Genomic DNA, 16627 nt, shown 5'->3' with positions numbered 1-16627 from the left:
CACCTGGAGTTCCGGTAGCTTCTGGTTGGGAGCTTCGGCAGCGGATAAGATCTTCTATTGTTAGCCCGGTTAACCATCTATGATATTTTTCTTATTCTTGTCCTACTTACCTGCGAGAGCTGATTAGGATTTTCTGCCATGAGGCCCTTAATTCGCAAATTCAATAATAAAGCAGGTAGATGCGTCCTTTTATTTTGGAAGATTTGGGCTTGGAGTTCGCCAGGAATGTCATGAAGGCACTGAAGAGCAATTTTTAGGGAGAACGCAGAAAGTGGTGTGATGAGCGTAATATAACTGACTAAACCCACGGTACATCCAGAAGACGAAAATAACTCTAAAATCACATGATGGAAGAGAGATGCGGCAGGGATATTGCATGTACAGGGGGTGTTGTCCAAGGTTACTATCAACTGGATAAAATGGACAGGAAACAGCTAGGATAAATAGAAAACTCTTGCTACCCGTCCCTCTGGATCTCACTTTTCCTTGTATTTAACCGACAAATCATGAATAGCATCCCCGATATGCTGGAGGAAAGGCTGCAGTTGCTCGATATAATTCGTCAAGCGGTTGATTTTCCTGGAGGGGTCAGTACCAAGCTGCCGGTAACAAGGAGGGGAGGAGTATTCACCCATTCTTATCCTGAAGGCTGAGTTCCAGTTTAACCACTTAGCTATTCATGATCAATACCCACTCGGCTTTCAGAGTCTGAACCTGTTCAGAGAGATCTTCAACTTTCTCGGCCACTTTTTCTAATGGTGCTTCAGAAAGATCCGAAATGAGGCCTGGAATCTCCATTTTCTCAAGAGTTTCGGCCTCATCCATGGAGAGAAGTGTGGAGTTCGTAGCGCCGTCTGAGAATGGCTCTTGGCTAAAATCGAAATCTGGATTAAGGAGAGCCGGATCCAGACAGGAAAGTGGTAAGTCTTCCTCAGGAAGTTGGCCCAGTTCCTTTGCAAGTGCTTCGAGCTGCTCCTCGTCAAGTTGCTGGAGGTAGTCCATCGCAGGTGATACGGAGGGCATTTGGCCGTGATCAATGCAATAAAGAGGGAATTTCGCAAAGAAGAAGATGGTGCAATGCTACGTCCAGGAGGTTTGCGTACAAGTGTGTGGTCAATTTATATGCTGTTTGGTTATTCGGCTTTGGCTCAAATACGCATTTCTCTTGTTCAATTGATTCCTTAGGGTGTTTACGACGGCGAACTATAGACATTCTTCGAAAGTATCTTAGGGAAGAAGGCAAGGCGAAACAATCACTTGACATCAACAGCAAAAACGTCAAAGGCATGACGGCGAAAGGCATACCAAAGCAGTCTAATAATTCCGACTGCGGCCTTTATCTTATGGCATATCTTGAGAAGTTCATTCAGGGTCCGCGTGATTTCGTCGCCAAACTCCGCAAGGGTAAAATGGATGAGGATGTGGACTGGCCAAGGTTGAGATCTGACCTGTGGCGTCAGCGTCTTAGGAGCTACTTACTGAGATACTCGTGCTGTGAGACAATTAATGGTCGATAAGAAGCCGCTGGGTATCCTCCTAGTGGATGAACCAGCTATTGAGGACTAGAAGTTACAGCATCTAGATGGCGACATGGTGGAACTCAAGATTTGATCATCCAGAATTGTCTGTTGTTTGTGATACTGAGCTTCCTCCGATATGTGCGGATCAGCCCGGGCTACCTCAAGAGGCAGTCGCGGAATTTAATGCACAGAATGACGAGGATGAGGAGGAACGGAGGAAAAACACCTCATTGTTGTGTTTATTCTGTCTTATCACGGTATTTCCGATTGAAAAGCTGAGGGAGAATTTTGTTGGAACGCGTTTTGTTTATGTGATGATCCGAGGGAGGAGAATGCCGCACCCTTCTCACACTTCTCACGACCTACGACCTGTGCTTCAACATGGCTAGTATGTATCCCGCTATCTTGGCTTCCCGTGCCACCTCTCATTTGGTAGGGAGAAGATACGATCAAGATCAGCATTAATCAAAAGATTTTAGCAAACAGTCTCTGCGCTCCAATGCGTGTGGGGAAAGGCGGAATATTTGTAGCGCCGCTTTAAAAATGAAGATCGACGGAAATGTCGAAATATCTTCACCGAATCCTTCATATAAGCCTTGAAGCCTCTTACTATAAATTTTGGACTACCTAGTATTCTTTTTTACATACTAAACTTTCCGCAAGGTATGTAGTTTCCAACATGATTTATTTGATTACTGGTATTGACTTAAAGAAAGATGGAGCGATCTGGTCAGATTGGAGTTGCCCCTGTTACGCCTTCAGGGGAAATAATTCCCATATCGCCGCTGGACCTTCAGGTCCAGCGGTGCGGCGGAACGACATCCAATCTTGAACGACTTCCAAGAGCTCTCAAATATTCAAAAAGCCTACCCCCGCCAAGCAGGGACCAGATCCTCCGTGAACAAGGACGACTCCGTGTGGAAGCAAATTTTTGTGGAGCAATTCAACGCATTTGCTATAGGCTCTTGGATGGATGCAAGAAGGCAACCTACATCCTACGGAAATGCGAATACCAGAGACAACCCAAGCGGGCTATTTTTGCAAGAGAAATTCTTGAAAATCTTCTGTCTGATTCCACTCGACGAATTGAAATGCTAGAGCATGATACGCTTGCTTTCCTCGGAGCGTCAGCCACAAACGATACAGTGGACGGTGGCCAAATTTAGGGGTTTGAAAAAGCTCTTCTTCACTTCAGTGGTCTATCCTCTGCAGCGACCCCAAAGATGTCTGGTTATTTCTGCTTCAATGGGCTTTCCAGGCTGTCCATAATCTCTATAGTTTCTTTTTACAATAGAGTACGAATGGTTATCAATAGAATTACATCATGCTCATATTTACTTTGAGAAATCAGCCAAAGGTAGAAATGCACAAATGAAGAAGTAGGAATACAGAAATACCTTTTTATAATCTTAATCTCGATTTGGAAGCTTATTCGATTTGGAGTTTATTTAATTATTTATAGATTCCTGTGGAAAATGCCAGTATTTAATTTCCATCCATATAGAAGCGTTGCACCACGTTCCCCTCAAATTGACTGGATGCTCTGGGTTGACTACTACCTCGATGTCCGTGATAATCCGTGCGGCATAGCAACCGAAAAGACAAACTTGCTGTTTAATGTAACCCTCAAAATTATTACACGAAACTACCGGTATTGTCTTTGAATAATACAGTAGCAAGTCGCCACCTACCGGGGTTGAGGCGCCGGGTTGAACTAGCGGCACTGCGACAGCTGGAGACCCAGGCGGCGCCGCAACCACCATTCATTTCCTTACTACCCGCCTATAGTGGGCATTAATGGACTAGATGCCGCAGAAAACGGGAGTGTGGATAAATTCATGCTGAGATTCGAAGAGAAGATGAAGCTTGAAGGTACCTGGGATATTGAGAAAGTGGGTAAGGACTGGGAATAAGATGATAATTGGAACTCGCGATCATTCTCTCAGCAGTTTACTAACTTAAAGTGAAAGGAACGACCAAATCTCGAGAAAGGCAAACTCACGAAATCCAGAGCCGAGATATCATTTCCGAATCAGCTTATGTTCAAACATCTGACCCCGATGCTCTGCAGTATGACCGTGAGCGCTGCCGGATGGCGCTGTGGAGATTTAATGAGGCCTGTAAGCCTGACTCCGCGATTTGCCAGCAGGAGCGGAATCAGCTCTTTCTACACGTCCTGATGCCACGACCAAATGCCGGCCCTCTTTCCCCGTCACCTGGAGTTATCGTTGAATCGCCCTTCAAATGCCTTTATGGGTATAATCTTCAAATTGGGGAGGATGTCCTGATAAGTGAGAATTGCCAGTTTCTTGACAACTTTCCTATCAGGATTGGTGCACGTACTTGGATTGGAGCGGGTGTTCAGATACTGACATCCGGTATTCCCTTTCATGTTCCAACACAAGGCCGCGTTGTCATAGAGCAGGAGTGTTGGGTAGGCCCTGGATGTATCATATACCCGGGAGTTAGCCTTCATAAAGGAGCCTATGTTGCACCTGGTCAGGTTGTCAAACAGGATATACGACCATATGGCTTTCAATGTTGACCATAAATTTTGAATGGATTTTTAGCTCTACTGGTTTCCTGGATTTTCCCATCACTTGGAGGATAATATACAACTGAAGTTTGCTCTCAAAACCCTGAAATATGTTTTGGCCAACCTTTCTAATTGTCCCTTTTGCTTGAGTCAACTCCAGTTTACCTCTGATTATTCTCCCGTTCGCTTTCTGCAATGTCCTTCCAGAGGTTAAATTTCTTTTAAGCAATTATTGTCGGACATAAAGATGTGATTTAGTCTGATTCGATGCCATCGCTATCTTATTTTTCTCTATTCGAGGTTGTTTGTAAGACGGATTCCGAATTTTTGAAGCTGCTGTCGCATGCCAGGACAGCATAAAAAGTCTTCCAAATTCCCTGGCGTAATCGTTCAAATGCCCGTTTGGAGTGGCTGCTGAGATGTCTGGTGAAAAGCATATCAAGATGGGGGGTTGCTATCTTTGGTTTATTCAGGATTTTTCAATAGGGATTGCAGGTTTGAGTTGGTGGAATCTGAATTCCGAGCATACCATCTTTAGCTTCAGCTTAGTATGGGATGTTCGGTTTTGAGGCCTACCGATATGTTTAGAGACCATCTTACGACGTCATAATTGGTGGGATGATAGAGGGAAAAGAACAATAAGGGCACTCTATACCTAGGTTAGCAAAGTCAGTGTCAAAGGGGTACAGGCGGCTAAAGCTTCAGCGCTTGATCCTCAATTCGGCATTTCGTCAGATCTGAAGATTCATCGGCCTGATACAAAGAAATTTGCCTACTAGTATTTATACCCACACTTTCGCCAGTTTTCAGATGCTAGCCATATTAGCAACATTGAACTCTTATGATGCTAAACATGCAGACAGTTACACTTTTTCTGGCTTCTGCTTTTTCCCTCGCGAGCCAACCGGATGGAAGCACGTCACCGGGCTTCTCCCAAGCAACGTTAGGGCACCCCTCTGGCTCTATAGCAGGCACGAAGGCGCTATACACGCATCCATTCTCACTACATATGCCTTCGGATGCAACCTACGTCACTGTGGTAGGGAGCGACAGGGCATCGATATTCCTGCCAACAGCCACGGGCACAATTCAACCGACCATCCCTGCTTCGCTCCAGCTACCTCCCGGTCTCTCAACAATACCATCGGGGGTGTTCTATACAGGAATACCCAGGCCATCTCAAAGAACTTTACAAAGCTCTGGCGGCAGCCATGCAACCCGTATCCCTATTCCTCCAACAGCGACGCCCTTTGTCCCCATTGAAAATGGTGCTGGACGCCTGTCATTGGTTGCTTTCCCTGCTGTGTATGCTTGCTTATTGGTTGCTTTTTGGATTATGGCGTGTTAAACCTAGCTTAGTATGAGGCGATCTTGATCTTTCTCCAACTCTTCTCTCAGCCTTAGGGTAGCTGTTTCACCAATGAAACATGTCGAGACACTAGTCTCTATGTAGTTAGTCTCCAGCTTAGCGGCTCGGATCTTCTTTGATCCGATGCAGAGTTTTCGTCTCGCTTCTCATCCCACAATCCTTTGGATGAGAGGAGCGAGGGCACGCACATCTATTGAGTTCACGTTCCGTGGTTCCTATAGCTTCCGCATATGGTTAGTAGCCTCGTAGGTCCTTCCGAGAGGTTCTGAGCCCTTCTTTAGGAATCTTTGAAGCCTTTGGAGTTGCCAAAAGAGGAAAAACCCTTGACGGAACGATGGACATTGACCTGGAGAGCTCCTTAGCTCCAACCCCCAATCCAACCTCTAGAAATATGAGTCCAGCGGGACATATGGAGGATGCTAGCACCAACGCGGGTGCACATTCACAGCCAGCGGGCATCACACGGCGGGTTGGCTTTCTACGGGGCGGCATTGCGGGCCGCCAGTTCAGAGAAACAACTCCCCGAATCGAAAGGAATTTCAATATAGCAGACAAAATGGTTACAGACATCACTGGAACAACAATTCGGTCAATCCCCATGCTACAAGGCGAGAAAAATGTGAATACTTGGTTAAACATTGTCAGGTTGCAGCTAAACCACTATGGCTGGGGGATTCTATACGATGCAGTGGTGCCAGAGCCTACAGAGGCTTCCGAAGATATACGAATCAAATGGCGAAGTGCCATGACATCCTTCGCTACATGGCTCAGCTTAAGCATGGAAGACGATGCTCGAGATCGGATCAGCAAGCACTATGGAGGCGACATTGATGACCCTGCTCTCATGATATTCTACACAAAGCAGCTCTTCCTAAAGCCTGATAAAAATACATGCATCCATGCGGCGGAGAATTATTTCTACACACGTCAACACGACTATGGATCAGTTACGCAATACCTCGACGTACTGCTTGAACGATACCAGGGGGCATTGCGAGCTCCTCATCCATTACATCCTTCCCTAGCGATTAACAAGATAATTGAGGGTGTACGAGCGATTAATGAGAACTACGCGGATAGTGTGCTATCAATAGTTCGAAATACAAACCCAAGTGACATAACATATGAGGATATGAGGAATCTTGTGCAGGAGGCAAAGGAATATGTGGAAGCTCCGAGCGGGATATATATGGCCGGACAAACCAAATCCAAAGAGACCGCCCCCAACAAGCAAATCGTACGGAAATATGCTCCACAGAAGGGAGTCTCGTGGGATGACCATGTCAAATCCTTATGCGAAAAAATACCTAGCAAAATAGGTGACAACTGCGGATATTGTGAGACTCCGGGTCATGCCATACGACAATGCCCTCACCTTTTTACCGACAAGAGATATCAAGGATGGAAGCCAAAGCCACATTTATGGATGAGACCAAGGCCCAAAGGAAGATGGCACACGAATCCTGAACAGAAAAACCAGAGCCAATTCAAATCTCAGCAACCAAATTCCAGTGAAGATGCTAAGGATAATACAGGAGAAAATCATCTCATAATGGGATTTGAAAATAGCTTCGCCGGCATGGCATTCGGACCTGGCTTGGTGGCATCCGTATCCGAAAGAGCTGTTGGTCCGGAAACCTGGCTCGTTGACACATGCTGCAGCCACTCGATTTGTTGCAATAAAGCCTACTTTACTAGCTTTGATCCTACTACGGACCATTGGTACAGGGCTTCGAATGGAGAAATCATTTCCATAAAGGGTAGTGGCATAGTACGCGTTAGATGCATCGTCCAGGATGGCATTGTCAACGAGATCCATATACGTGCATGGTATAACCCGAAGTTAGGCACGAATTTGCTTTCCACGAACCAGTTGACCGAAAAGTTGAATCTCTACTTTACGGAAGTAGACCACACGCTGCGAACACGAAGAGACCACAAACTAGTGGGATATGCTAAGAAAAGTGATGGTGTTACGATCCTCGAGACAGAGCCACTTCATCAGCAAGAGAAAGCCATTCAACAGACGTACGCTACTATGAAGCTCACGCCGGAGCTTCTCCATAGACGGCTGGGACACTGCGCATTCCCTACCACACGAAAAGCGGCAAAAGACCAGGAAATCGAAATAGAAGGCCAAGATACTTTCCATTGCGAAGCATGTGCACTAGGAAGGTCAAAACGGCAGATATCCCGAACACCACAGATCCGGTCTACGGTTCCTGGGCGGAAGATCCACATTGACCTTCAAACCATAAAGCCAACGAGTTTTCAAGCCTTCAAATATGCTCTAATAATTGTGGATGACTGCACGCGTTTTAAATGGGTTATACTACTCAAGAATAAAGCTGAAGCTTCACGTAGCCTCCAGGAGCATGTCGAGAGGCTCAGGAATCTACTAGGTTTCTACGTGGATACCGTACGAATGGATGGAGGCACCGAATTTTCACTATTTAAGAAGGAATTCGCCCCGGCCCGTGGAATCGAATGCGAAGTGACCGCTCCATACACGCCTGAGCAAAATGGCGTAGCAGAACGAATCGGCGGCTATTTAGTAGAAATAAGTCGTGTCATGATTTTAGAAGCGAAGCTTCCACAAGAAGTCTGGGATCTGGCCTTGCAAACCGCTTGCTACATTACGAATAGGATCCCTCCGGCTGGAGGCGGAGAATCGCCATACGAGCTCTTTTGGAAAAAGAAGCCAAATCTACAGCACCTACGAGCTTACGGATGTATAGCCTACGCGCATATTTCGCCAGAGGATAGAGCGAACTACAATAAGGCATATAAAATGAAACCCAGGGCTCAACTCGGTCGCCTAGTCGGATATGAAGGCGAGAATGGACATATTTATAAGATCTGGATCCCGGAGACTGGCAAAATTATACGTACACGCGATGCCAAGTTCAACGAGGATGTCGATGCCATCCCAGACCTCCCGAAAAAGGAAGATCCTAAGCCGAAGGATAGATTTACAGAACCCTTTGTGATTCCGAGCTTCCCAAAGCAGGAAGCTATGGGGGCGGCGAAGCAAGCTGCTACTAGGTTTCTACCAGCTTCAACACAAGAGCCTACGGAGGCACGTGCTCAAGGAGCTAACCTGATTGAGAACCCTGAGATCCCAATACCTTTCTGGATGCAGGAGCAAATGCACGGCCCACGGCTTCAAACAATAACGCCGTCACCTCAGAAGACTCCTTCGGCACCTGAACGCATGGTGAGATTCCAAGAGCCTGTCCATGAGACTATCGAAGAAACGCCAGAGCCTCCATATAATGGAGATAGCGACAACGACTCGATCGAGGGCCAAATCCACAACGAGATGTTCAGAGATGCGTTGGAAGAACCGGGACAGAGCGCCGAATCCACGCCTACACGCGAACCAGAACCTACGGCTTCAATGGAGCCGAACCCTCAGCCCGCAAGACGCGTATCGAGCCGTACAACTAAAGGCAAATCACCAAGGCTATATGGAGATTACGCTTCCTATCTCGCAGCCGACCTGCTAGCTTACAAAGTTAAGGTTCCACGCAACTACAAAGAAGCTATAACTAGCGAATACGCCAGCGAATGGAAGAGTGCTATGGAAAAACAAATTGAGAAGCTAGAAGCTGCCAATACTTGGGAGCTAGTTGAGACGGATTCAATAGATCCTACAGCTAAGATCCTACCTGGCAAATGGGTTTTTGACTTGAAAGTGAATGCTGACGGCTACGTTATCTCCTTCCGTGCTAGATGGGTCATATGCGGTAATTTCCAACGCCCTGGCCTCGATTTTGACGAGACTGCTGCATCCGTAGTCACCGAATCAGCTATCAAGCTCGCGCTTATAAAAATAGCGGTTGAAGATATGCACTGCGAACAAGTTGATATAGTTACAGCCTACTTGCATGCCATACTTAAGCGCCATAAGATCTACATGAGCCTTCCAACTGGAACAGAAAGAAAAGGCTTCGTCTGCAGACTCCGGCAAGCTCTGTACGGACTGAAGCAAGCAGGACATCTTTGGCAGGAGACCTTCACAAAAGCTCTCATGGAGATCGGTTTAAAGCCACTAAAGGATACAGATCCATGTGTATTCATAGACGAAGAGTCTGGCCTGCTACTAATAATCTACGTTGACGACGCCCTTATTGCTGCTCCTACGAAAGAAACCGTCACTGATTTCAAAAACAAGCTGTCCGACCGCTTCCCTATAAAATCTCTAGGCGAACCGTCGAGATTCCTAGGTTGCAAAATTGAACGAGATCGTACGAAGCGAATAATCTACCTCTCCCAAGGATCATATGTTCAAAAGGTTCTTGCCAAATTCTACATGAGTGGCTCAACAATCCAGACCACCCCTATGGCAGAAGGAGTACGGCTTACACAGGAGCCTGAGCCTAGTTCAGTAGTTGCTGAAAGCATTGTGAACTGGCTGCAACAGCTTCTTGGAGCTCTCAATTGGCTCTCGATAAAGAGCCGCCCTGATATTACATTGGCCGTCAACAAACTCCAACAATTCGCTACGAAGCCAACACTAGAGCACCTAGGATATAGCAAACGAATACTGCGTTATTTGAAAGGATCTCCCATGCTAAGCCTAACCCTCGGAGGCACCCCGAAGCCTGGAATCCCAGAATTACAAGTCTATGTGGATGCTAGTCACCAAGACTGCAAGGAAGGACGCTCAACAGAAGCATACGTATTATTTTATATGGGAACTCCCATCGCATGGAGCTCAAAACGCCAAAAGATCGTCGCGCCGTCAAGCACAGTAGCAGAATTTTGCGCTCTTGATTCTGCCGTGAAGGAAGCACTCTGGATTCAGAAGCTCTTACAAGATCTCGATCTTCCAGCAAAAGCTCCGATTCCTATATATACGGATAGTGCGAACGCTATAGCACTAGCTCACAAGCCGACATACACACCGGCCACCAGGTGGATGGATACGCGTTGGTTCTTCGTGAAGGAGCTTCTCAAAGAGGAAAGGGTGAAACTCTACCATATACCAGGAACGGAGAATCCAGAAGACGGCTTGACGAAGCCACTTGCGAAACCAAAATTTAAAGAATTCTTACAGATGTTGAATCTCAACAGTGTGGATCCTACATTTACACTTGAAGCTTAGTTAGGATGACACAAACACCGGCGGAAGTGGCGTTTCAACCGCCAGATCCAATGTCCCGGCGCGCCGCAGCCTACGGAACTTAAGCCGCCGCCTCCCCCAGAATTGCAGATCCCGGAGCGGCGACAAATCGTAGAGCTGACCTGTCGACCTACCGCTAGGCTATCTGAGAAAGCGATCTTCGAGCGTCGATGCGCATCCATAATGCTATGGACCCCCGTCCAGAGCCGCAGGGAACATGCCGCCCGCAAAGGACGAAGCGGTGGCCCGACAACAACACATTTTGGAACCAATGTTCTTGCGCCAACCATCCACCGCGACGAGCTGAACGCGTATAATTCCGGCCAAAAACCTTGCGTGGTGTGCCGGGTGCGAGGCATAACGCATATTCCGCTGAGTGTGATGGCATTCAAGGCGCATCTACACCATCACCACGGCAGACGTCTTCGTGCGTAGTGTATACGCAATGTAAGTCTGTGGGGTTCTTACTTTTCTTTTCAGCTTTTACTCTCTGCCCAGCATGCGACAAACAGTATAATCGCTCGAAGCTATCCCGCCACTTGCAGCATCACTGCAGCAGATGAGAAGAGCTCACCAGGTGTACAAAATGCAAAGGCGAACAATGATGGTATTACAAGGTCTACTCAATCAAACCCCTATTATCTGATAAAACCAATACTGACACCAATTTTGGTCCTTAATGTTAGATTTGAAAACCATCATCCTTCACGCTTGATTTAGAATAGCCCGGTTTTGGATCTCTGGGCCCAACTGTTGTTAGGTGGCTATAATTGCTTCATGGATGTGCCCGGGTCGCTACATGCTCTGTTTCAATCCCTGCTCAGTTTCACCTAAACTTTTCAATTTCGCATCCTCTCTTTTCTTCGTGGCCTGGTATAGGCACTCCGCACATGAGACTAATTCATGTCCACACACATTACATTCACCGTTATTTCGTGTTTCTTCTTCACACCTGCAGCAATAGCCTCTGCGAACCTGCCGAGGGAGTCGCTGAATGTAATTCGCATAGTTCGCATCCTCTCTCCGCCGCGTTTTGTCCAGCACTTCCCTCAAAGACAACTCTTCCTCAGCCTGATCGGATCGTTCGCGTTTGTTGGGCTCCTTATCTTCTCGAAGCGCCTGGGTACTTGCTCTTTTTCGTATCCACCGCCGCTCTGGGTTCAGTTGCTGGGAGGGGTCCATCTTGTTTGCTTCGGGGTTATGTTAGCGGAATATCTCTGAGGAATCTTGGTCAGTTACTTTACCGTTGCGGAGTTTTCTTCAGTACTGTATTGCTTTTCTCCAGTTCGCTAACACTCTCCATGTTTTAAAGCATTTTGAGGGAGGTGGCAGATCAAGCCTTTATATTAAGCTGAATAGGGGACCCAAGAAACGGTCTTAATCCTCACTTACATATACATTCGCCAAAAGTCCATGTTGAAATATATTCATTAGTGAAAGCCCACCTAGCCTCGCAATGATGTTTCTATCGCTATCTAGGTCTTCATAAATGACCATGAGAGGAAGGAAAGCCTCGCGTCATGCCCCAAACCCCATTACTCAGATGAAGGAACCACATTGTGGGGAGTGGACTTGCAGGAGATTCAGAAAACAACGGAAATTGGTATCAAGGCAATATTGGATGGATTTCGCCTGAAATATCCTAAGAATTTGATGATCGTAGTGAGAAACATCCAAAGAAGGAGCAACCACCATGACTCCTGTTTCGCTTGCCTTATGGTAGAGCCATATTAATCATACCAATGCTTCTGGATGATACTGAAAATACATATCCCAGGAGTGTGAATCTAGCCAGCGTGTGAGGAAATTGTTGTCATTAGGCTGGAGATCACTACCTTACCAGAGTGAGGAATAGTTGATAAGGCTCTCAAAGAATGCATGATGGCAATGGTGAGGCTGGCCTGTAAAGGAGAAGCGAAGAGGGTGGATGGGTGAAGGACAGTGAGAGTTGAAGATTAAGTCCAGGGCAATTTCCGCCAAGCACCGCGAACTGTTTTCAGTCACAAGGAACAGTCGATTGCGGAAAACTTAATTATCCATCGAGGGGCGGAGGCGAAATACCCCGCTTCTAAACCCTCATCTAGTATTTCGCTGCCTTAAGAAACACACCACTGCGGGACTGCCTTAAAAATGGGCTCCAAAAATCTACAGGAAACACTTTGTCTGCACATACAAGAGGAGTGCAAGGCTTTATTTGAATGGCTGCAGCGAGAAGCACTATTTCAAGAGAGTGGGCAAGGCTTGAGAATGTGCGTCGATGCAGGTCTAAGGACTAAAACAGAGCCGGTGCTTAACAAAATGGTAACTGATTCCATGCAAATCACAATCCTATGGGCTAACAGTATTAAAGGGCAGCTCCTATTCTAAATTCCGTATATGGCACATAACAGGCCCCATCCGGTTCGAAAGCACGGTCTACCCTTATAATGCCTTACCAGTTGGCCTGGAAAAAGATTCAGTCCCGAAAATCAAAGCAAGAGCTGAGGATAAAAGTGTTTCTGTGAAGGTTGCTACCCTCATTCGAATCGAAGAACCTGTTTATATTACACCTCACTGGTACTGTCTGATGCTGCTGGAGCCGGATTCGGGGGGCATTGGTCCGTCTCAAGAGGGTTCCAATCAAACATAAATGGAGTATATAGGGACTCCTCCTCCCAGTTGAAGAGATACATTGTGGGTGTAGGCATGGCAACTCCATTCTCTGTTAAAGGTCTTATTTAGCGAATTTCTATCATCATTGTATTGATAGTCTTACCGTTGAAAGAGTCAACAAATTCTTCCGGTGCATAGTGCTCAAGTTGTTCATCAGGTTGAGATTCATCAGATCCTGGACCTGCAAATAGAACTGGGTCATGGATGTTGTGAATCACATTGGTCTGTGACGTTCGAGCCATGGTTGTATAATCTGGCGACGGCCCCTGAACAATTGTAGTCGATGGCTTTGAAATAAGCGATTGAATACCTAGCTGGAGTTTCAGCAAGTAAATATCTTCATCATGACTGAGGTTATCACCTTGAACTGTTGAATTACATAATCCCATTGGCTCCTGGGAGTTATTCTCATCTAATTTATCAATTAGTACCTCCCCTCACTATTACTCTAGCAAGCATCTACCTTCTTGTGGTTCCGACAACCTTCGTCTTAAGTTTCGACCACCATCATCACAACGAGCCTCCTCAGAAGGCCTCTTGTTGGCTCTATCCCGCTGGCACAAGTCTGTTTCAACAGCGGCAAAAGCCAGTACTTCAAGTGGGAGTGGGCTGTCGTGAGGCACATTTGTACTTGCAGGCGTACTTGAATCGGCAGCATCATTTACTCCTTCTTGCGTGTTCAATGGCACAGGTGGAAAAGGCTGGCTTTGGTGGTTATGATCTCCGCGGGGGCCTGCTGTTGAGGTCCAACCTGTAGGATTTGGCGGACTGGCGGAATCATTGACCTCAGATGCTTCATGCGCCAGTCCAGCTTCGGAGGTGTCTTCATCCTGCTCACCTCTACTGATAGAGTCTATCGCGAGTTAAAGTTCAAAACATACCATCATAATGCTTTTGCCCGTCATCCACAAACTCCGAAAGTGACTTAGCAAGGACCCCGAGAGCCGAATAGGCACTGTTTTCATCCCTCAAAAAAGAGATGATATTCTCCAATAGTTTGTAATTCAAGTTCGAGAATTTTCCGAACACAAAAGCTACCAGTAGAGAGATACCGGAACTTCCGAATATTGTTTCAAGAACAAGTATCTTGATGCCGAGACTGATCGCGTTTCGATAGGTCCTATCCTCCATTCCATTTTGCCTTAAAAAATTATTCATGTGACCATTTGTTCTGTTTTCAGAGAGTTTCAAGTTGTTAGCCAGCTCTTCTACTCGGGACTGGAGACCATTGTTCTTCAGATATTGTTCAAATTCGAATGCTAAGGAACGATAAGCAAAAAGTGCATGAAGGAGAGAGGTTGAGTCCTTCACTGAACGCTGCACTGTAGAAACATGCCAAAAGCGGATGTCCTGAGGCGAAGGGCGTATTGGACCGATGCTTTCGACAACACCTTGTTTCTTGAGCTTTTCAATCGTCCCAACTTTTGCTAGTAGTTTGTCGAGAATACCACAGCACTCATCCGAAGGAATGGTGAGTTTTTTCCTCAGGCTTGCAATCACAGTCAAGACTTCGCATCGCAACTCCAAAAGAATATTGTCGGGCGCTTCTTGAAGAACATTGACAGCCGACTTGACCTGGACTTGGTCATACATTCTGGTGTTTGAGTTGTGGAGGAGATAATTTCAAAATCTCCGCAGCTTGTGGTCCTCAGGATCCACACCACCTGACACAGCCTTGGCTCTGCCAACGTTGGCAGAGCCAAGAATTCTACCCGCCCCAAAAGCATGCACGACCGTCCTTGGTATCACCTCTGGCTTTGTGATAGATTCGCTACCGCATCCCCACATGCGCTACCATGTTATTGGACTGGAGGCATATATAGAGAGGCTAAAGATAAATGAGACTAGCCATTGTTCTTGAAGCTGAGACTCCAACAGGGCTTGAAATCACGGGGCGCGAAAGAGGCATATGAAAAATCTGGGCGGGCCTGGGACATGAAAGTTGGGCCGCGGTTACTGGATCAATATATCCTAGCTACATTTCGATTCCATATATAAGTTTCAAGTTTGCTTCCAGATGTTTCCGCTCCTTCATCTTTACACACGCTGGCCCCTTCTTCCTCCTTCTTCTCTGAGACAGGTGAGTATAGCAGGTCACTGGAGCCCCGCCCAAAAGTGTGTGGGATGTTCGTGACTGCCTTAAGTCCAGACAGAATTATCGAGTGTTTGATCTTCCACCAGATCCGGAACCTGTTCAGCAAAAAGACACTCACTTCGCGGATGGACTGCAGGAGAGATTCCTGGGCGAGCCAGACACCCTGGTATGCTTCGTAGCGCAACAAGAACTGGACCCTTCTCACACTCTATAGGCTGCAAGCAAACCGATGGATAAATGGCCTACCCTCCTTCCTAATGGTGTTCCACTCCACGCAAACTCTGGAACCCGCCCGGAGGATAAAGAAACCCCTGAGCCTGGGGTTATGGAAACGGGCAGCCGTAAGGGCAGAAAAGTCAAGAAAAGCATGATCCCCTGCGAGGAAATCGATAAATTGACTGGGCAGCGCTGCCATGCCAAGTTTTACAACTTGTATGGCCTTATTGCCCACAAGGCATCTGCTCATAAGAGGCAGCATAGCTGCTCTTCACCAATTTGGACTGCAAGAGACAAAGCCAAGCTTCTGTGGATGGGCCAGGAGCTTGAACAACAGTTTCGCGGCCGAAGTTTCCAGAGTCTCATAAAACATTATCAGAGTCTGAAGAGAGGCCGGCCGCTTCGTTCCAAGATCTCTTACCCAAAAGGCTATGTCAACCTTCTTCTTGAAAAGGGCAAGAAATTTGATGCTCAATTTCCCGGCCGAAGTATCTGCGCTCTCTTTCAATGCTATACGAAGCTGAAAGCACTCTATGCTGTTGTGGGGGCCCGAGTGTTGGAAGAGGGCGTTTGGTTGAATATAAAAAGCTTGTCAAATCTTGGCGCTTGCTCTGCTGACACCTCAGAGAATTGGTTGCTCGTGTCGTTATGAATAGATGTCAACTGAGTATCGCATGGACTACTTGTAATCACAATTCTGATGTGTCTTACACATACAGCAAGCGCGGCTTTTGACTAGTAAATTGCTCAACCTGCTCCCTTCAGGGAACCGCTTCACCTGAATCAGAATTTACTTGGTAGCTGCGTCCCCAAAAAATGGTTCTCCAGAGAGATGGCGCGAATGGGCTACCCTCAGGATTCAAAGACCATGCTAATGAAGTTTGAGAGGAAGATCAAGGATGGATACGCTCTGTTTGTGATATCCTGCTGGCTATCCTCAGCGCTGGCTTAGTCTGTCTTTCCTAGTCGGGCCTCCAAGCTACCAGCTTCTCTCCGTCACTGCCCGCAGTCACGGTTCGAGGCTGCTTTTGAACATTATAAAGGCGGCCATATGTCCCTGGAACTCAACTGCTCTATCCAGCCATGGACTACACAAGGCCTTCCAGATGCC

At 46.8% G+C, this 16627-nt stretch overlaps 4 protein-coding genes across 4 annotated transcripts; 2 read left to right on the top strand and 2 right to left on the bottom strand.

Moving 5' to 3' along the window:
- Positions 1–476: 476 nt before the first annotated feature.
- Positions 477–1002, bottom strand: D8B26_005383 (uncharacterized protein; the record flags this gene model as incomplete). Its single annotated transcript, XM_066124829.1, has 2 exons — positions 477–579; positions 695–1002. The coding sequence occupies 2 exons, from the start codon at positions 1000–1002 to the stop codon at positions 477–479; spliced, it is 411 nt and encodes a 136-aa protein (XP_065980910.1).
- Positions 1003–2236: 1234 nt separating this feature from the next.
- D8B26_005382 (uncharacterized protein) lies at positions 2237–2686 on the top strand (the record flags this gene model as incomplete). The annotated part of the gene is made up of 1 exon (XM_066124828.1): positions 2237–2686. One exon carries the CDS (start codon positions 2237–2239, stop codon positions 2684–2686), a length of 450 nt encoding a protein of 149 aa, XP_065980909.1.
- Positions 2687–13096: 10410 nt separating this feature from the next.
- Positions 13097–14798, bottom strand: D8B26_005381 (uncharacterized protein; the record flags this gene model as incomplete). The annotated part of the gene is made up of 4 exons (XM_066124827.1): positions 13097–13254; positions 13309–13617; positions 13669–14028; positions 14087–14798. The coding sequence occupies 4 exons, from the start codon at positions 14796–14798 to the stop codon at positions 13097–13099; spliced, it is 1539 nt and encodes a 512-aa protein (XP_065980908.1).
- Positions 14799–15222: 424 nt separating this feature from the next.
- On the top strand, positions 15223–16168 carry D8B26_005380 (uncharacterized protein; the record flags this gene model as incomplete). The annotated part of the gene is given in 3 exon segments (XM_066124826.1): positions 15223–15285; positions 15299–15466; positions 15515–16168. 3 exon segments carry the CDS (start codon positions 15223–15225, stop codon positions 16166–16168), a joined length of 885 nt encoding a protein of 294 aa, XP_065980907.1.
- Positions 16169–16627: the final 459 nt, after the last annotated feature.

This window comes from Coccidioides posadasii, chromosome 3 (assembly GCF_018416015.2).
Source record: "Coccidioides posadasii str. Silveira chromosome 3, complete sequence".
NCBI lineage: Eukaryota > Fungi > Ascomycota > Eurotiomycetes > Onygenales > Onygenaceae > Coccidioides > Coccidioides posadasii.
The sequence above is the reverse complement of the archived record's forward strand: the minus strand, read 5'-3'. Positions and strand labels throughout refer to the sequence as shown.